This window comes from Eptatretus burgeri, chromosome 18 (assembly GCF_056783735.1).
Source record: "Eptatretus burgeri isolate ZD-2024b chromosome 18, Ebu_testis_v1, whole genome shotgun sequence".
Taxonomy (NCBI): domain Eukaryota; kingdom Metazoa; phylum Chordata; class Myxini; order Myxiniformes; family Myxinidae; genus Eptatretus; species Eptatretus burgeri.
The window spans coordinates 22662596-22683549 of record NC_140978.1 but is presented as its reverse complement, the minus strand read 5'-3'; the positions used below and the strand labels follow the sequence as shown (position 1 = coordinate 22683549).

At 43.2% G+C, this 20954-nt stretch overlaps 1 protein-coding gene and 1 long non-coding RNA gene across 3 annotated transcripts in view; both read left to right on the top strand.

Moving 5' to 3' along the window:
- LOC147008726 (sodium- and chloride-dependent taurine transporter-like) overlaps positions 1-20954 on the top strand; it is a 61359-nt gene that overhangs the window by 19614 nt on the left and 20791 nt on the right. Inside the window, exons 8-12 of one of the 2 annotated variants that reach the window (XM_085864063.1) lie at positions 11764-11876; positions 16308-16445; positions 16661-16763; positions 19049-19149; positions 19374-19544. In XM_085864063.1, the coding sequence (XP_085720189.1) occupies positions 11764-11876; positions 16308-16445; positions 16661-16763; positions 19049-19149; positions 19374-19544 (626 nt within the window). The remainder of the gene's footprint in view (positions 1-11763; positions 11877-16307; positions 16446-16660; positions 16764-19048; positions 19150-19373; positions 19545-20954) is intronic. The other variant, XM_085864064.1, reaches the window with a different exon arrangement.
- LOC147008727 (uncharacterized) lies at positions 11883-15871 on the top strand. Its single transcript, XR_015053281.1, has 2 exons — positions 11883-12658; positions 13001-15871. It is a non-coding gene; the product is annotated as an uncharacterized LOC147008727 (long non-coding RNA).

Below are 20954 nucleotides of genomic sequence, written 5' to 3'. Positions count from 1 at the left end.
AAGATGTAAAAAATCTGACTATAAAAGACACCCGCAGTACACACATGAAATTAACCCATGATACATAGGGGAGGGATTCTAACTATCCACATATACTTAACGAAATAACTGAACTATGGGACTGCTGACTGTCTGTGTACAAAAGGCTTCCAAATTGGTAACAGTATTCCATGATGTTAGAAAGGGGTTATTGTGCTAAGAGTTTGATTACGTCATGTGAGAAGGGTTTTATATGTCATTGGAATCTCTTATTTAAGTTTGGTTGATTTTCATGGAAACAGGTTCCTGTAACATTGGAAGTTGTGTGAAATAATGAAAATAAGAAATAATGGGTAATGTTTTTTTTTCTTAATGATCAATTAATGAAACCGGAAGGGTATCATTTGTGTTTACTGGAAATGGATCTTCATTATAAATGGAGGGTCTGTGTATTGATGTGTGTGCTGGTGGATTCCTGTGTACATTCTGTGGAGGCGATAATTATGAAGCACGTACTTACAAAGCAACAACCATCTTTATTTGCACCATCGGCAATCATCAAACAATTAACCAAGCATGTATTTACAAGCAAGCAAAGACATGGAAGAGCAGACTTACCCCTAATATGTGTTTCCCTCTTATACGACTTACTTGGACAATGGACAGGCGGCACCATCATTCAATCCAGGAAGAAGGAGACGAGAGCAACTGAGTAGAACGAAACAGAACGGCGTGTGGGGATGAATCCTCCCTGACGTCACGCAACCACTCGGGGCTCCTCGGACCAAATATTGTGAAGGGGGTGGGGGGGGATGAGTAAGATGGTCAGTGGAATGTCGGTGTTGTGGTGCGAGTGTATTGGGATCTGTGAGACATGCTGGGGACTGCACTGCACACTTAGCTCATGAGCTGGTCGCCACTGGCAATTGTCCAACTTGTCTCAATCAGCAAAAACGCTCGACCTGCACCAATTCGCTCCAGTGCCTCGTATCCCAGCTCAGCTTGGTCCAGCGCAACCCGCACTCTGGCAGACAATCTCTTAAACAGGTAGTCAGAGATGTACTCATGCCTTTTCTCATTGGTACATGTCCGACTGCGTGGGGGGGGGGGATAGGGGTGTGGGGTGCAGCACTGGCAGTGGAAAATCCTGCGTCATGCCAGGAATGCAGCGACGGACACCCCTGCCCCTCTCAGTGTGGGTGCAGTGAGGAAGCGTCCCAGCCCCTTCTGTCGTGCACAAACATTCCTTTGTACTGTGTGTATGTGTGAGTAGCGTTGTCCCATGTGACAAATGTAGGAGTGCAGGTAGCCAGAATGTGGGAAGGTAATTCGACCAGTCCGGAGGATTAATTGTTTCTCGTGATGTGGGACGGATGGTTGGTCAGTGAATAACAAAATAATGAAGTCGGATGGGGGAGATGGATACAGACGGACTAAGGGGCGAGAATGGAGTTGAAAGACCGATGGGATGAAGGAGGGAGGGGTTGTTAAATTGAGGTTTGGCAAAGCAGATTGTTGGTGGATTGAGGAAATGAAAAGCGGGTAGAGAAGGGCAAGATCACACCATGAATACACAGACTCACCTCTACGTATTCCCCCCCCCCCCCAAATATTAGCTCCCCCCCTACTGCATCTACTATGCCTCTGCCTGGTCTGAAACCAAACCAATTTGATTCAAAATAATTTTGCAAAACACTTTGCCTGGTACAGATAGGAGCAAATTCATTCTATAAATGGCAGATGTAAGTTTGTTTCCCTTCTTTTGAATAGGAGTTAGAAGCATTTTTGATCAATAAGTTGGGACTTTTTCAGTCTGACAGATTTTGTTCAAGAGTTTGGTTAATATTCGGACCATATTCACTCCACTTGCCTTGAATATTTCCACAGTGATACTGTCACTGCCTGGAGATTTGTGACTTTTCATGGCTCTGATTGCTTCTTCGACTTCCTTTTCGTTGATTAGGGGTAATGTCGGCATCTGTTTACCACCAGGGTGTTGATCAAGTTTTTCCAAAGCTTCCTCTTCATATTAGAAAGAAGTGTTGAGATGTGTTTTAAAGTGGCTCTTCCCACACTCAAGAACCTTGTCCATATATGTTTGGACATCATCCCAAGTTTTTTTTAGTTTTATTTTTTTATAACAGGCATAAAGGTCTTCTTCCATCTTTCCCTCTAACTCCCTTACTTTTTAAAAGAGGTTGTGACTATTATTCATCCTAAACTTGGTTTACATGGTGTCAATTTCTTCTTTGAGGTTTCTCTCTTTTTGAATTCTTACTGCTTCCTTGACTTATGTTAAGTGATCTGCAATTCGCTTAATCCTCCGTGCATCCTGGATGATACAACATGTTGACCTTGGCTTTTCTTCTCTCTTCACAAGACTTTTCCACCTCTGAGAGTCCGTATACTTGCCGGCCCCTTTTGAAGCCGACAGCTTGCTCTGTTGAGAAATTTGTCGCATTCTTGTATTTTTGATAGAATTCTTACACATCCTCTATAATCTATATCATTTGTTGAAAGAGGTGCAAATTATCCTCCAATTACAATTTCAAAGATTTTGTGTATGATTCACGTCAGTGACTAATTTGTCTACATTATGTCACTTGGGTAGTTAATGTTTTTTAAATTCTTATTCCATTCAAGTCGATTTCAAAATGAGCCACAACCAGAGAATGGTCTGACCCGATTTCAGCCAAATTATAGGTTTGACTTTTTTATGTTGGCCTTCCATTTAAGCGACATTATGATGTGATCTATTTGATTTTTTTAGTCGCTCCATCTATGTAGTCCTTGCTCGTTTGTTTGAAAATGGTATTGCTTATTATACGATTATTGATGGCACAAAATTGGAAGAGATGCAATCCCCTATCATTGTGAACTCCAACACCACATTGGCCTGCTACTTGACGCCAATGGACTTGTTGGCCTTGACCAACTTTTGCATTGAAGTCACCAAGAAGCATAACTTCATTACTTGTTGGCAGTGTATTGATTTTTGCTTGTATGAGATTGTAGAATCTTTCATATTCCGAGTCATCGTATCCAGAGTCTGGGGCATACGCTTGAGATATTGTGTCAGTTCTTCTTTTGATATGAAATTTAGTACTCGTAAGCCTTTCAGAGATGCATTCCAAAGTTGTCATATTTTCTGCAAACTTCTTGGGCATGATTATCGCTACTCCCTGCCTTATGATAGTATCTGTTCTGGATGGGTGGAGCACATTATCATTGTCGTTTCCTTCTGCAGCGTTTTTTTTTTTTGTAGACATAATCAAGGCTCGTGGAAAAGCTGAAAAAAGGGAGTGTTTGGGAATGGGGTTATTTGGGGGAGAATAAATCATGAATGTGGATGGGGTAGTTCCTGAGGTACCTGGGTGGGTACCCGATATAGTGGTGAATAGCTGTCTTGAAGCCAGTGAGGGAAGAATGGGACTGAACAGACTGGGGAAGTTTGTTCCGCAGGTGGGAGAAAAGGGTAACAAATGAGTGGAGGTGAACATTGAGCCTGTATTTTGGGAGTTTTACAAGAAAATGGTTACTGGGAGACTGTGTATGCCCTGCAGAAACCTGTGATGGATATAGCCAAGAGAGGGCAGAGGGTGATGGGAGGGTTTGCCAGACCATTTTTCGGAGAGACAGGGTGAATATGTGGGATTTGTTGGGGTTGAAAAACATATACAAAGTGTTGGACCAGTTACCGATTCTATCAACGTCTGTAGAGAGGAAAGGCTGCTGCCTGCCTGTCTCAGTGGAATGTGCTTGGGAGTAGCACATGCTGATCCATCAAACATTACCAGTCTGTGCAGATATCTTTTAAGATCCCTCATTTTCTGATTCTGTGCCAAATTCTGTGCCTCATTTTCTTAAAATATTATTTAACTCCTCGACATTGTCCATACTTTTATGTTCTTCACCCATGCTTCATTACCTCCACCACCAAAGGCAGGCAGAGGTTATGTTTACGTCTGCCACAGAAGGTGGATAGAGGTTATCACCTCCACCACTGAAGGTGAAAGGAGGTTATGTTTTCACCCCTGTTTGTCTGTCTCTTTGTTTGTGAGTAGGACATCTCAAAATATGAGAATGATTCTGGTTAAACTTGGTGGACAGATTGGGCGTGTGACGAGAACAAATTGATTCGATTTTGGTGAAGATCCACATCCGGCTACTATAATTTTTAGCAGCATCTCGCACATCTAACGCTGCTCCAAGAGAGCTCGGCGTTGTTGTTGTTGTTGTTGTTCTTCTTCTTCTGAAGACAAAACCTTTACATTAGGACTCGGCTCTTTTATACACAGGATCCGGATCTCCTTAAATACTAAACACCTGTACACATCCTCGTATTGAGGGTGCCTTTTGAGAGCGTCTATCATGAACTTTTAAATATATTTGGACATTTGCTTTAAAGTTTCGAAAAGTTCACGTTACTATTTAAAGATTATTCCATTTAATGTATTGTAATTTCGTAAATACGTAAATACACTATGACGGGTCTCGCTATTGGCTTAATCAAGGCACGTGACGAAATATTGGAAGTTGTTGTTGTTTTTTTTTGTTTTGTTTGTTTTTTTTAGCTGACAAAACCTTTAGGACGCTGCTCTTGGACACATTTGTCCTTGTTTAAGTGATTCTTCACAAATGAGAGATGGCACCAAAACCATATACTATATATCACGAGTGGGATTAACGAGGGTCAAAAAGATCATGGTTTTGGATTGGGGATGATCTGAGATGGTGGTGAATAGCTGTTTTAAAGACCTGGAGGAAAGAATGAGATTGAAGAGTATGTGGCACCTGGTTCCACAGGTGGGGAAAAGGAGAAAGGAAAGAACAACAGAAAACTGATGGGCCAAAAACGATATATAGCATGACATATATTTGAAAAGGTTTTTGATAGATTGAGACAAAACTTGGTGGATGAGTCGGGTAGGTGACAAGAACAAACTGATTAGATTTTGGTGATGATCCTGATGCAGATCTGGCTTATCAGTAGGATCAGCTTATCAGATGGATCAGTAGGCTTATCAGTAGCCTGGTGCGGGTATGCGCTCCTCCGAGTGCTGTTCTAGTTTGACAATGTTTCAGCTGTGTTTTACGCCATGAAGCTTTTGCAGAATCATACAACTTTCCACTTGCCTGTGATTTGAGCAATCACTCTATTCGGAGACTTTGCTTAAAAATCCTTGTTCCTGGACTATTTGAGATAACTTCCTGTATACCACATAGAGCTCTAGTTGGGGAGAAGGGAGAAGGTTAATTTTAATAATGTGCTTTTCCTGCTCTGCTCATTTGATAAGGAAAGGTTTATTTTGTTATGATCAGCATTGTGGTACGAGTCTTCTACCGCAAGTGACAACCTTATTGTCCATCCTGAACTTTCAGGAATCTGGGCCACTAATGTTCCAATACTTGAGTGTGTTTTATAGCTTGAGCTGAGATCTGGCCTTTCACACACAAGCCTGTGGACAATCTCTCCACAATCTCTCTATCACCACCATGTAAAAAATCAAACAACAAAAAGAGCAATCGGAGATTGCAGACCCTCACCAGGACTTGTTTTGTCATGTTTGTGTAGTTTTGTGTGGTGTATTTTGTGTGGTGTTTATGTACTGGTGTGTTACATAATTAATAAGAGACATAATTAAAACTGCCACTTTATAACTGCTGGCAGTGATGACCGGGTACTAAGATGTTTGATGCAAACCCGCTTTGATCGGACACATGACCCTAACCCATGACGTTTAATATTTTTCATTCATTTCAGAATGGGATTAAAATATATTCAATTCAAATGAAATGGAAGACCAAATAGGTACAGTCCAGCAATTAAGTAATCAGAAGGAAGCCAAACAAGCAAAAAGCAAAGATGAAGTCGTCAGGAGGAACCTGGAAAAGATTCAGGTTTCTGCTGTTACTCCTCTACCCTAAAACCCCATCCAGGCACAGCCATGTGAGCCATATAATATTAAGAAAAAAAAAACCAAAAAGAACCCAGATTCAAAAAATGAAATAATTCTGGCTGCCAGACCATGTGTCCAATCAGGTTGAAATTTAAAATATATATCTTCCCCATCACTACCTGATCATAATTGTGATGCTTCATGTCGATTGATGAAGCTGTTCAAGAGAAATAATTTTTGAAAGATTTTTGCTCAATCCAATATGACTGCCAGACCATGTGACTTATCAATTATTCATGAATAACCAGATATCCCCAAGGCTTGGGAACATTTGTATGAAGTTTCCCCTCGAACTGTCCTGCTGTTCTGGAGAAGATTTTTTTTTATAGCTTTTAGGGTAAATCCAATATGGCTTCCAAACCATGTGGCCATGATGTCGTGTATGTGAACGTTTTGTTCCTCATGTATAGGCGGTCATACGTGTAAAGTTTTAACTTGATCTGTTCAGTCATTTCAGAGAAGTTTTTGAAGGTTTAAAAAAAACAACAATATGGCTGCCAAATGACATGACCGTTGACGTCATCAATTCCTTTTCTGTGGACCAATTTATTCCTTGATGTCCCTCAAAAAGTGTCGTACTGATTGGATGTAGCATTCTACATTTGCAATTATGACATCATAATGAAGGCACCTATGATGTCATACAAATCACATTTCTTCCCCATGAGGAGTATTTGCCATGTGCCAAGTTTCTATTTTTTTCTTAGCGCAGTTTTAGAGATACAGAGGTCGAAAGTTTTTCTGTTTTTCCAACACGGCTGCCATACCACATGATATAAGAATGTAAACTGTTCCTATGATGTGATAATTATCATTAAAATATTCTACATGAGTAGTCAGTTGTTCCTATGGTGAAAATTTCGATTCAATCTGATGGTAGAGCGCATACCTCTGCCAGGCTAAACAGATTATATTTTGTATCCCACCGATAGGTTGGAAATGAATCCCGACCTGAACCAAAATTGAATCGGCTTATTTTTGTCACCTAACCAACTCATCCACTTAGTTTTGTCATAACTCATCCACAACTTTTTGAGATTGTGCTGCATGTTGTTTTAGCCCCATCACTCAATGGTGAAGAATAAATTGAAAAAATTCTCGGATCCGGATTTGGACATTCACCAAAATCGAATCAATTAGTGTTTGTCACACACCCAACATGTCAAGGAAGTGTCATCCGAATCCGTCTTCAAGTTTTTGAGATATCATGTAATGTCGTTTTTAGCCCCATCTCTCAATGGTGAAGAATCACTTATAAATTTAATAAATCTCGTATCTGGATCCGGATTCAGATCTTCACCAAAATTTAAGCGATTCGTCCTTGTTGCGTACCCACCCTGCCCACTAAGTTTCGTCCGAATCCATCTGTAACTTTTTGAGATATTGTGCTATATATCGTTGTTGGCCCGATCTCTCAATGGCGAAGAAAAACTTTATTATTTTTTTTTTGTTGTGCTCTTCCCCATGAAATATTTGTGGGAAGTTAGAAATGAATAAAATTTATTGATTAATCAACTAATGAGAGAAAATATGTATGCTGTTTAAAGTAGGTCATCCTGGGGCGATGTACTTGTACATCCTGGGGCGAAGAAGGTTGGTCTGCGTTGTGACTCACTAATTGAGGCATAATATACATGCATTTGTTTTTAAAAATATTAAAAAAAAAATAAAAATAAATGAATAACACCCCCCCCCCCCCCCGCGAAAAAAAATCAGATTTTAAAATGGTGTTAATGTGGGATTTTGTTCTTCCCATGCAGAAGCCAGAATACTAATGGCATTTCCCCACTTGGACAGCCAAGTTCAGTTTCTGCTTGAACCAGACCAGTTGCCTTATATCGCAAGTAGATGTACCGAGAACTTATACTGATATCACTGATGATGTTGCACGTAGATCGGCCATACGCTCCGGTTGTTTCAATGATGATTGGTTCGAACAAATAAGTTTGGCTGAGGCCAGCGTGTTTATAGCGTTTCCGAACTTCCGCATCCGTGGCGGCCGCTCCATCCATTGAGGATGTATTGTAAACGTGTGATTTGGCGACAGTGTTGACACAAGTTCAATCGCAGGTTCGGCTTTTCCCATTCTTGTATGGGACGATGGTCAAGCCATCCGGGTGGGTGTTTTCGCCAAGGTCTAAATCAAGGGGTTCCAGGACAGATGGTATCCCTGTCCCGTGAAGGGCACGTTTGACCACATCGTTTAAGGCCGAATGTCTAAAAGATCGACCGGCACTGAAATGGCGCGACAGACCATGGCGTCCAAGTGTATCCATCATACTCCCGCATCGACATTTATGCCACTCACAGACTGATGCTCCAACTTGTAGTGCAACTGCAACTCATGAAGACTCGGGTCAAGCTGTGTTCTCAAATAGGGAACAGGGACTGCATGAAGCCACATCCCGCTTTCCTTAGTGGCTGCAGCCAAAAGACGGGCTCTGGTAACATGATCAGAACTGTTCAACAGGCTGACAAAAGACAGTCTTGCTGCCTCAACATCCAATGCTTTTTGGCGAAGCCGGGACAGGCCTTCAAGTTCACAAACACCAATATGGCCTGAACTCCATGACAACACCGCCGAGCTGTTAATTCCCAGGGGAAAAAGAACCGCCGGAGTGGCTAATTCACCATCGGGCATGGCCGATAGGTTGAGGTCAGGCGGGACAGCCGGTTGCTTGGCTTTGAGGGCTTCAGTTGTTTCGGCTGATTGTGGGGCATGCCCCTCACAAGACGTCAACTCTGATGACCCCCTTTTTTTTTCTTTTTTTTTTTTTGTATACCTTGGTCGAGGCTCGTATGAGAGCTAACACACAACTCACAGCAAGGAGGCATGAGACAAGAGGGGTGGGAGTGGAAGGGACAAAACAGTGGGGAACAGACACATTAGGTGAACTGTGGAAGGGAGAGGGATGGGGATGGGACGGGGAACATGGCGAAGAGAAGATGGACATTTCAGGGACTTTCAGGAAGGAAAGCAGGAGAAATGAAGGAAGTGGGCTTGGGTGGATTATCAGGGGTAGAAAAGATCGAGGATTTGGATGGGGGAAGATAAGAGGTGGTGGTGAACAGCTGTTTTGAAAGCCTGGAGGGAAGAATGGGAAAGAATAGAGTGAGGAAGTTTATTCCAAAGACGGGCAAAAGAGGAATGAAAGAGTGAAGATGAGCAGTGATTCTTGATTTTGGTAGTTTTACCAGAAGGGGGTTGTTGGCAGACCTTGAGCGCCCTGTGGAAATGTGGTGGGGACAAATCGCAGAGAGAGCAGGGGGGCAAGGCTGGAGAGGAGTCGGTAGAAGACAGAAAGACCACCGACCAACCTGCGGTGATTGAGTGAGAGGCCCAAAGACTCAGCTTCATTGCGGGAGATGCCGATGATCTTAAATGCCCTGGTTTCGACAGCGTGAAGCCGAGAAAGGTGGGAGGCAGGAGCACCAGCCCAGAGGGGAGAGCAGTACTCCATCAGGCTACGGACAAAAGCTTTGTAAGTGGTCAGGAGCTCAAGAGGGCCAAGGAAGGACTTAGCACGACGGAGGATTCCCAGTTGGCGACTGGCTTTTGAGGCGAGGTTGGAAATGTGACTTTCCCAGGAAAGGTCATGGCAGATAGTGAGACCTAGAAGCTTGAAAGAAAAGACTTCTTCCAGAGGATTGTTGAGAAAGTGGATGGGGGGGTTTGTAAACGGTCCTTTCGAAGAGACATAGTGAGAGTGTGAGATTTGTCTGGATTGAAAGACATGTTCCACGTGTTGGACCAGTTTGTGATTTTATCCAGATCTGCAGTGAGTGAAGAAGCTGCTGCTTGCCGGTCTGAGGGATGACAGATGGTACAGCAGAGGGTGGAGTCGTCGGCAAAGAGAAATAGAGGATTTTCCAGAGAGTCCGAGAGAGTCCCTTGATATCCATATCGGCAAATTTTGCTTTCACCCTTCTGTTGGTACGTTTAGAGTTTTCAGCTTTACAAGGTTTAATTGTAGAGTTGCCAGAAAAGACAACTGCAAGTGGTGGTAAGATGTCCATTGCCAAAAAATCAGCCACCTGATGCTTGACTTTAGAAGTCAATGAGACATCGCGAGAATCTTTATGGGGCACCCTAAGGCCAAAGAAACACTAAACAAGGAGGCGATACCAGGCCAAGGGGGCCTGGTTCTTGAGGACCACGTCACGGAGAAGTTTGCCAAGAGTATTGGCGACAGGGATACGAGCACCATTGGCTACTTTACGGAGTACCCTAAAATAATTATGACATCTCAGTAAGTGGGTGCAAAAGTCCATTGGTTGGGCTGGGATAACCGCGGGGCCTTCGGTGCAATCCCAAGGCAGGCAGGGCATGACCAATTGGTCACAAGCCCCAGATAATTTAACACACGAACGGGATAATAAGAATTTCATGATCGGCACTGAATGGAATGCTTCTCGGTGTTGCTGAGCTTCCATTTGGAGCATAGAGGAGTAATGGCTGAGACGGCCATCCCAGTATCCACCAAACACACATCACTATCATCGCCGGAAACAGTGGCACCACCAGTGGCCACCGAGTCCCTGTCGATATCAACACTGGCTTCAGTGGCACTGCTCGTGGCCACTAACCACCCATCGTTATCATTGCCTGCGCGGGCACCAATTACAATGGCTGCTGAAACCCGGACACGGCGAAGTTTTGTATTGGGCTCTGCGTCACAAAATCCTGCTGCTGCTGTACGCTTTCATGTATTAATTGGATTAAGGCATGTCAGGGGAGCCACCTTGTTCCTATACACCTTCTGTGAGCTTAGAGGATTTGGCTGTCTGTCATGAAATGTTCTAAAGCTTTGCTCAAGGCTGACCCGCTCATCCGCCAAGGGGAAGGGGGTTCGCACAGCCATGTTACTCTTCCCATGGCAATCTGGCTCTTCTGTCACCGGTAGCGGAGTATGCGTGCACATGTTGCTAAGACCAGGGTTGTCCCGCTCATCTGCCACAATGAAACACGAAGTTCGCGCGGCCACATCACTCTGCTCAAGCCCATCCCGCTTGACCACTGGAGGAAGTGGAGTTCGCACAGCCATATTAATTAAAGTTTGGTATTGCGGCTTCCTGGGATGTCGCAAACCTTTCTCATGGCATTAGTGACCCTGATAAAACTGTCTGATGGCCGATCTACCTGCAATACATTGGGAGGAGGCCTCTCAAGGTCGACGTCGTTTAGCTACCTCTCGGCATGGTACTCTTGCACATAACTGTCGATAAACCTTTTTAGCTCCGTAATGACAGGCGAAAGTCCGCAAGAGCTTTCGGATGAAGCTTGAGATGAGCCCTCTCGATCCGAGCTCTAGTGATCGGCCATGTTGTGACGTCAAACAGCCACAAGAGAGAGCGTGGAGAGACTTGAATTTACTTTGAAATGCATAAAAGCACTCGCAGCACTGGACTTTTACAATCTTTAAACAGCCAGGTAGTGTAGCTCCTCAGTCGAAGCCTGATCGGCTTTCCACTTTGCAGACTGTGTGGCCTGTCCTTTATTTGTGTTTCTGCTTGGCTTATCTCTTCAGGCTCTTGACTGAATAAGCCTTTAACAAACGTGGAAATTTCTCACAAATTTCAAAGATTTAACTGTGATTTTGAAATTAACTATTATTTCAGTTTTGCTTATACAAATACAATTGGAATCGATCAGATTTGCAATTTCATTTTTGGGTAACCCTCATGTTTGTGTGAATGGGGAGGTGGGGTGAGGGAGTTTGCAATGTTTGCTTCATTGTGTTGCATTCACAAGGATGGAATACACTTCGTATTCGGAATAAATCACATATGCAACGGTGCAACACTAACAGTGCATGCATTGCAGGTCCAGGACTGGCATTCATTGCATATCCAAAGGCAGTAACCATGATGCCTCTTCCCTCACTTTGGGCTGTGCTCTTCTTCGTCATGCTGTTGCTGCTGGGACTCAACAGCCAGGTGGGAAGAGGGGGTTTAAATAAAGTTTGAAATGGTTGTTTCTGTATGGTGGATATTCGAGCATGTATAGCTTGAGTGGCCTAAGTTGATTCATGTATTGCATATTGGCACGAAAACAGTAAATACAAGCGGAGATTGAATTGGCCTGGAAGAAAGAGGGGAGAAGGGATCGGGTATCAGTGGGGGGTGGGGGGTAGGGTGAGAGTGGTTGTGGTTGGATACATTCTGATATATATGACACGCAATGCCAATTTTCAGATAATTGCATCCAAAATTCAATATTGCAATTTATTTGATCCGGTATCATGAGGAATACGCATCTCAAATCACTGTTCATAAAAGTTGAGTCACCACTCTTGTGGTACCATGCATCATGGATGATGTACCTCGTTTACAATGATCCTCTAATTAACAGAATCATTATCGTGATTGAGTTAAGCCCAAGTTTGGTCAAATGTTTCTCTGTGATGCCTACTGGTGTCAATGCAATACACAGACACTGTTGTTTTAACCGATTATATGGGCTTCCATACTCTGCCAATATGCTTAAAAGGGGTATTCTATTATCGATTTGTAAAAATATCGTTTTCCAGCATCAACTTAAATTTTTTTATCACATCTATCCCATAGGTTAATGCAGGAGTAGCCCACTTACCTCTGGGTTTGACCTCATCTCAGTTGAAAACTGTTGGACTGGTGTTTCACAGACTATCATCCCTCGAGGGACGTTAAGCTGAGGACCCGTTTACTCGCATTGGCTGATGGACAGTAAAGATCCTATGGTGTATTTCACAAAGAAAGCCTGGTGTTGGCGCAGTGGTTAGGGCAGCGGCTTGGGATCCAAAAGGTCCTGAGTTCAAGCCCCGTTCAGCCACTGAATTAATACACCAGGGGGTTGACTCAGCCTGTCATCCTTCCGAGGTCGGCGAAATGAGTACCAGTATACTGGGCCGGTGTATACCCCGGTTAAAATAGGTGTACCATATCCCTGTGTCGTAAGAGGTGACCAGGGTTGCGTCAGGAAGGGCATCCGGCGTAAAACATGTGCCAAATCACTATGCGGATCATACGGATGATCCGCTGTGGCGACCCCGAACGGGAGCAGCCGAAAGAAGAAGAAGGAGGTGTATTTCACAAAGTGTAGGTGATTGTTGCTGGCACCCTGGTCAAATTCTAACCCTAATATGCAGGAGCGCTGCACTAGTGGTGCAGCCATGCATTGTTGTCACAAATTATTGACATGTTTCTTATCAGTGAGGGCCACATCTAGAATATTGTGTGCAGTTTTGGTCACCACAGTTCCGGAAGGACATATATGTCATGGAGAAGGTTCAACATAGGGCTACTAAATTGATTCCGGGCCGAGCTAGACTCAGCTATGAGGAGCGGCTGAAAGAGACAGGGCTTTATTCACTGGAAAGGAGGCGGTTGCGAGGAGATATGATAGAGATGTTTAAGATAATGAAAGGTATGGATAAAATAAGTGCACATTAATTAATTATTCAACAGAGTAGACAGTGACAGAACCAGGGATCAGAGCCTGAGAGTAAAGAAGAGGAGAATTAAGATGGTAGTAAGGCAGGGGACTTTCACTCAGAGAGTAGTTAATGCATGGAATGGTCTCCCTGGAAAGGTTGTGGCAGCAGATAAAGTAGACAAGTTTAAATTAGAATTAGATAGGTACCTGGAAGTTATGGAGATAGAGGGATATGGGGATGTTGATAAGACTTTTAGGTAGTTGTGTATTGAGGGGTGATTGGGTATGGAGTGCTGTTGGTGGGGGGCTTGTTAAGGGGGGTTGTGTGGTTGATGTGTTTTTAACCAAACCCCCCATTCCCACTCTCCGAGGGGAATAACATGGGGGGGGGGGGGAGGAAATAAAAAATTACAACAAAAAATACCAAAAAAAAAATATTTCTTTCATTAATTTTTTTTATTTTTTTGGCCATTTTCTTGTATCTTGGGTTGGTGTGGTGTTCGCGCAGGCATGATGGGCTGAATGGCCTCCACCTGCGTTGGATTTCCTTGTTTGTTAAGCGGTGTATTGGTACAGTATGAGGATGATGATCGTATACCGAAAACCCGAAGTTTGTTGAGGTGAGATGTTTTTGTCTATTAGGTGATTTGTACATAAGGGTAACAAGTTATGATGATGTTCGGCTTTAATATGTGTCGAAAGTTCGCCAGGGTATGAGATATTTCTGGATCTAGAATCGTAGGAAAGTTAGTGGAGGGAGGGACTATTGGGAAGGTTCTCTCTCCAAGGATATATAAATAGGAAAGTGGAGTGAGAAGGTGGGCAGTCCCAAGTTGGTTTGTGTGCCATGCTGCATTGTGCTTTTGTTCTACTTTTGAAACGAGCGAGTTCATCGTTCATAGTTCATTACCCAAAACAGTCTTGAGAAAAAGGACATGATACTTTATTGGAAATTGGAAGAGGATCGAAGAAGAATGTTGAAGTACCCCCCTCCCCTTGGAGGGCGAATGGCAAATTTGATTGGTCGAGCCAGCATACAATTTTGCCAAAGTATTGCGAAACTGAAGTCTACAGGTACGCACACTTGCCTCTCACCTCTCTAGCCTGGCTTCAAACCTTGACACAGCAATCAACGTATCACGGTGTTTCAAAGTCAGAGTGATTGATCAATGCATGTGCCATCCCTTAGATGGACGTTAAACATGTGTTTGTGCTTGTGAAGTATCTGATCATGAGCTTGTGAAGGTCAACATCTCCCGTGACCATTCTCAGAGATTAGCCTCAGTGCCTGCAAGTCTGGCAGTTTACTCAGGCAAACTGGCAGGGACTGCAAGCAGCCATCACACTTCACTACTCAAGGTTGTAGCCAGAGTTCCAAAAGCGATGAGGCGAAAAGAGGTGAACTTGGTTGATGTGATGGTGCGTGTAGCGCAATAAGAAAGTAAACATCGGGATAATTTTATTTTCCTGTGTAATATTAGGGGGGGTATAGTCCTATTTAGGTATTGTGATAGGAGTGGAGATAAGAGTATTCAGAGCACTGCTGGATAGCTTTGATAGTTTACTCCCCAGGGAGCTCAGATGGCCAGAGGGCTCAGGCCAGATCATATTTCAGGAAATGAGCGACGAGGCAACTGCCTCGTCTGCCTCAGCCTGGCTACACCCTAGCTACTGGACTCCTATATCTCCCGACCCTGATATTAACTCAGCATGGGAATTCTTCCACAGAAAGTTGTAAAGACTTGGACCAAGCTTCCCCTGGCCAGCCCCACAAACACGTGGGAATAATTGTGCCATTAAAGAAGAAGGAGGCGACCACTAAACTGAAGGTTTTTGGAAGTGCAAACAAGGCGATTTGTGTTCTGTAGTGTTCAATTATATGATTCCATTGAAATAAAGTAAAAGTTTTAAAGGCTCAAGAAAAAGCAAAAAATCACACCATTGAATCGGAAGTTTACCGCCCTTGATGCTCCCTGTTTAACACATTATCTTCGTTATTCGTGCCTGTTGTTTGTATCCTTTGTGATGTCCCTTAAAACAGTAAGTTTCCTGTTTGGAATGATTTTAAATTTTGTTTGACTGCCAGACAGACAAACACAAAAACAATTACCTCACTCTCTGCACATGTGCAATCGGGACAAATTCAGAGCAAAAGTACTGCTGAGCTACAGGTTCATGTTCCGATTCATGTTCCATATGTAACATTCAATTGAAATTAAGTTGCTCCTTGATCATAAACTGATGTTTGTGGACAGACAGATAGACAGACAGAAGTGAACCAACTTTTTTAACCCCACTTTTCACTTTGTGTGCGTGATGTAAAAATGAAGACAGCACAAATGGAGAGAAGGGAAAGAAGCAAGACTGGTACAGCTCACAACAGATCAAGAAGGCAATAAAACTTTCTACTTTCCCCGCCGCAACTGGAGCAATTTGCATACCTGATAAACCATCCTTCCCATGGTTTTCCAAAAAGATTCAGATTGAGCACCACCCCCCCCTCCCCCCACTGCCACCCATTCTGAACTGAGCATAATGTTTATTTGTATTTGCTGTTGGCTTATCTTTTGAACAGTATGGACTCCTGCAAAATACTTTAAATAGATAACTGGCTACATGGACGGTTGACTTTTCTAAAGAAGGGAGCTAATGTGGTGGTTTCACAAAAAAGTATGGGTGGGCAACAGCCCTTCACCCCCCCCCCTCTCCTCCTCCCCCCAGCCCCAAATGTGGATTTGTGCCTGAAGGTTATTGATTTGGAACTAAGGAAAATGGTTCATTTTTGTGAATGGTATCTTGTGAGAAACTTTTATTACTTATTTTTCATTGAAATTGTGTTTGTATAAGTTTGAAAGTTGAGTCGATGAACCTTTAAATGTTTGAATCAGAGGAGCTCAGCAATCTGGACAATGTATAGAAGGATCTTGGATTGTGTGTGCTTTTCTTTGCCACAGTTTATAGATGTGGAAGGCCAGGTGACATCTCTAGTTGACCTCAACCCAAGAGGTTTGAGTAAAGGATACCGACGGCAGGTTTTCCTTGGCATCATTTGCATTCTGAGTTTCAGTCTGGGTCTCAGCATGGTGACCCAAGTAAGGAACTATTTGATTTCTCTCATGCTGAAGTGAATGTTCACAAACTTATCATGTGATGTGTTTTCTAATTTTAACTCTCCATCTTGATTGACAAGGCTACCTGCTGACTGAAAAGCTATTATGATGCATAAACTCCCAAGTGGATATTGCCCCAGCTATTTTAATTGCCACAATGTCTCCCTCCTTTTGGTGATGCTCACCCTTCCAAAAAGGGTGGAATGTACGTGTTCCAACTTTTCGACTACTTTGGAGCTAGCGGCGTCTGCATGCTCTGGGTGGCTTTTTTTGAATGTGTGGCCGTTGCCTGGATTCATGGTTAGTCACCCTTACCTGATCCGCTTATATTCTGTGATTTTATTAAAAAACTTTGTGACATAACGGGTCTAAGCCAGGTTGGTTGATGCAAGGCTGATTTGTGTGTGGTATTTTGGTTGCATCATGAAGGAACGATTAAGGATGGATTCAAGATTTTTTAAATGTTCTCCATCTGTGACATCATTTGATGCACTATAGTAAATGCACTATTGCTGCATTATTCAAAATATAATACCTGTTTGAGGTGAATTTTCTCGACCTCCCTCGGATTCTTCTCTTTTTACATCTGCAAATATGACAGATTTGTTCACTCCCACTCCATCATCTTTTCCTCCTCTTCTCTTTCCACCTAACCTTCTCTCATTTGCTCCCCTACACTTTATCCTCCCGCTTCTCTTCCTTTTTCCCCCAGTTTGGCCATATGAGGTTTGAGGTTGTAGAATACTGATTCTGATGGAGCATACTCTGTTACAGAGAGACGGTGATGTCAAAGCAGTTTTTGGCAAGGGTTATGCTGGGCGGTTCGCCATTGCTTTCTCAGCAATAGTTATGGCAGGAATTTGGAATTTGGCAACGGTGCCAGCGATAGCTCAACTACTCTTTCACGAAAGACACCGTGGGATCTTTAATGTTTAACCTCCACCAACTAATGCCGGCAGATGGGATGCCCTGTTTAACGTCCATCTGAGTCACGGTGCAAAATTGATGAAGCACCCTGCCTGTGAAACACCAGGGTGACAGTTTGTAGCTGGGCCGAGATTTGAACCCAACACGCCGGGTGAGGGAGGCATCAATGTGCGTGCCGTCCCTCATTGGATATTAAACTGGGTGCCCCATCTGCCAGCATTAGTTGCTACATGTTAAAGATCCCACAGTATCCTTCACAAATATTTGGTGAGCACTCATTGCCAGCACCCTGATCAAATTCCAAATTCCTGTACACTCGGTTGACTATCGTGTGTCAGAGTGGCAACTCATCCAAGATTGTAACCCTTAACAAGAAATTGCTTTTGCAGCGTTGATGCTTTGTACAGAGCATGTTGCATCATGATGATTATGACAATGATTGTTGTTGCTGTTGAATTAGTCCAGAAGTTGAATATTCAAAACCACATACAGGGTGACCACAAAAAACAGTACTGATTGACCTTACCTCTAATAACTTCCTCCATATGAATGATATCCTCAAACTATTTATTTGCAGGTGTCCAAAGTGGAGTTCATTCATAGTCAGCAGATTTAGATTGAGTTAAGATAGCCCCACTTTTTTTTCAACATGCCATGGACAACTAAAGAATAATCATTTTCAGTTCAAAACAACCAAAGAACGAAATCCTTCAAGAAGACAAACTGAGTTCAGGGTTAGATGCTAAAGGATGTCTAGCGAGGAAAGCCACAATTCATAGATGATTTCAAAACAGCAATAACTGATAAAATCTGTTCAATCACTACAGCCGAATATGTCAGAGTAATAAACAAGTCTTTCCTTCGAATCCAAGTGTGCCTGCAGTGGAGAGGCCGACATCTGTAGTATGTGCTCTAACCTCAATCACATCAAAGACATTAACAATATCCATCTGAAACTTTCCATCGTGATCATGTATTTTGTGAAGCAAATGTGTACCAAAGAACGTGTCATTTTAAATAATAATAAAAAAGGTTTACTAAATTGTATGGGTATCGTTTTTTTTGTGGTCACACTATAAATGCTAATTTTGAAAGATCTTCTGTAACTCTTATTAGCCTGACCATAACCCTCCCCATGATCAGGGGGCATCTCCAAGTATTGCTCTCAACATCAATAATAAAATAATTTGATTTGATGCAGTCTCTCTTCCTTGTCCTTATGATGACCATGTAATATAAACTTTAGTTCAGCTCTTCACTGGAACTTATAGTCAGTTTTTATGTGCCACAGTCTGGTGAATGTTTCAAGGCTGCTTGAGGGCACTTTCCCAGAATAGTTTCCGATTTATAAGGGGACTCGAAGTTGAAGGAATGTACACATTTTGAGCAATTGTCGTGATTCTTATGTTCCATCAACATAGTGGAATTGCAAGATTGTTTATACCTCCAGGCTATGAGACTTAGGTGTCAAGACAATTCAGACTTTAGATATTTGAGTCAACCTTCTGAAGTTTTTGTTCCTCATTTATGACATATTTTGCCTGTTCCATCACTATAAAATAAAATAGAGGTAAAATCTACCACCAGTAAAATTATGTCGACTGAGCAACTTTAAGGCTGTGATAGTAACTACATCCATCATACATTTGTGTGTGCAGGTGCAGACAAATTTTATGACATTCTGGAAGACATGCTGAGGTTCCGGCCCGGTCCCTGGATGAAATGGAGTTGGATGGTCATCACGCCTTCTCTCTGTGCTGTACGTTGGTCTCCTCTCACTTCAAGGACTTAAAATGTTAATCAAATGTTACATCTCGTATCTCAGTTTGAAGTCACGTGATTTTTTTTCACATTCTTAATACCAGGACATTCTACAAACACTTTCCTGCTTGCCAAGTAAAGCTCATTTACCTTGGATTTTGTTTTCCTCCACAATTACACACAGCCTCAATGCCATTTTGAGATCTTGGGTTCTCTTTTCAGGCTTGTTTCATTTTTGCATTGGTGAAATTTCAACCTCTTGTTTACAACAAGGAGTATGTGTATCCACCTTGGGCACAGGGCCTGGGCTGGTGCATGGCACTGGCCTCAATGCTGTGTGTGCCTGGCTATGCCATTATTCGTTTACTGATGGAACCTGGTCGTTGTACCAAGGTAAGATGTGAACATTAATTTTGATTTAATTCCTCCCTAATCACATGTGTATATATAAATATATATATATATATATATATATATATATATATATATATATATATATATATATATATATATATATATAAATATATATTATATGTGTGTGTATGTATATGTATTTTGTTACGGCTGTGGAAATTCGCATTACACCATGAAGGTCCCGTAGGTGAGATATCTCTAAGTACATGTGTAGTTAGCCCCAAACCCGTTGTTTAGAGGGAATTTATGTTATTCATTCGGGCTGCGACGCTTTGAGATAGCCGTTTTTCTGTTCTATCTTTATTTTGAACCAACCACGTCTCAACCGCCATCACACAACAACCACCAACCACAACGCCGCTTCACAACAACCACAACCACACCTGCTTCTCAACAACCACGCCATCCTCACCACTCCGCCAGCAACCGTCAACATCTCCACGAACACAAAAGGGGAACAACAACAACTCCCACCCCAATTTCTCTGGTAAACAAGAATGACGGTTGGAAACTCAACTCCCGTCCCGATTTCTCTGGTAAGCAAGAATGACGGTTGGAAACTCAACTCCCGCCCCGATTTCTCTGGTGGAATGTTCCCCCCCCCCCGCGTGCCGCGAAGGGAGGGGCGGGGTGCCGGGGAAATAAAAGGGCGCACGGAGGCGCCGCTCAGGAGAAGTCAGGTCAGAGGAGGTCAGGTCAGGGCCGTCGGTGAGAGTGTCAGTATCAGTCGGCGGTTCATGGTCTTCTGCCCGTCTGGGTCTTGGAGAAGCGGTCCGTAGAGCGACCCGCTCGTTGGAGCATGCAGTCGGTGAAGAGTCCGGACGTCGTGGAGGGGACGCGGACTGGAGGTGCCGCTCTGCCAGCTGTGTCGCGCGGACCTGCACGTTCGTACAAGGAGCGCCGGAGAGAGCTCGCCCACCATCGCACTGCGAGGGTGCAGGTAACCTGCAACGGTCTCGTGGGACTCGTTCGGTCTGCCAAGTCCCATGCCATAAAGGCCCACGGGCCCCGTCTGCCCCCTGGTCTTTGAGGGTGGCCTTTTCTTTTGTTTTTGTATGGATCTTGTGGCGCCGTGTCTTGTAAAGTAGAACTGTATAAGTGTTGCCGTGTGTACGCGTTAGTCGGTCGTATTACATTTGCTTTTTGTGCATTATTGTTTTAATTGCTATATGTGCATTTTACATTCCTGTATGGCTGTATATGTGTGCTCTCCGTGTGTCATGTAAATAAAGTGCTTGCATGTTGAACTGTTCCCGTTTCACTTTGTCTTTTCTCCATTGACTCTCCATCCTGCTTCACGTAAAGGGTTCGTAGCGGGTGCAAGATCCGGGTAATTAATCTGAACCGTCAAGGTCGACGATAATATCGCTCGGTTATCCCGATAGTACG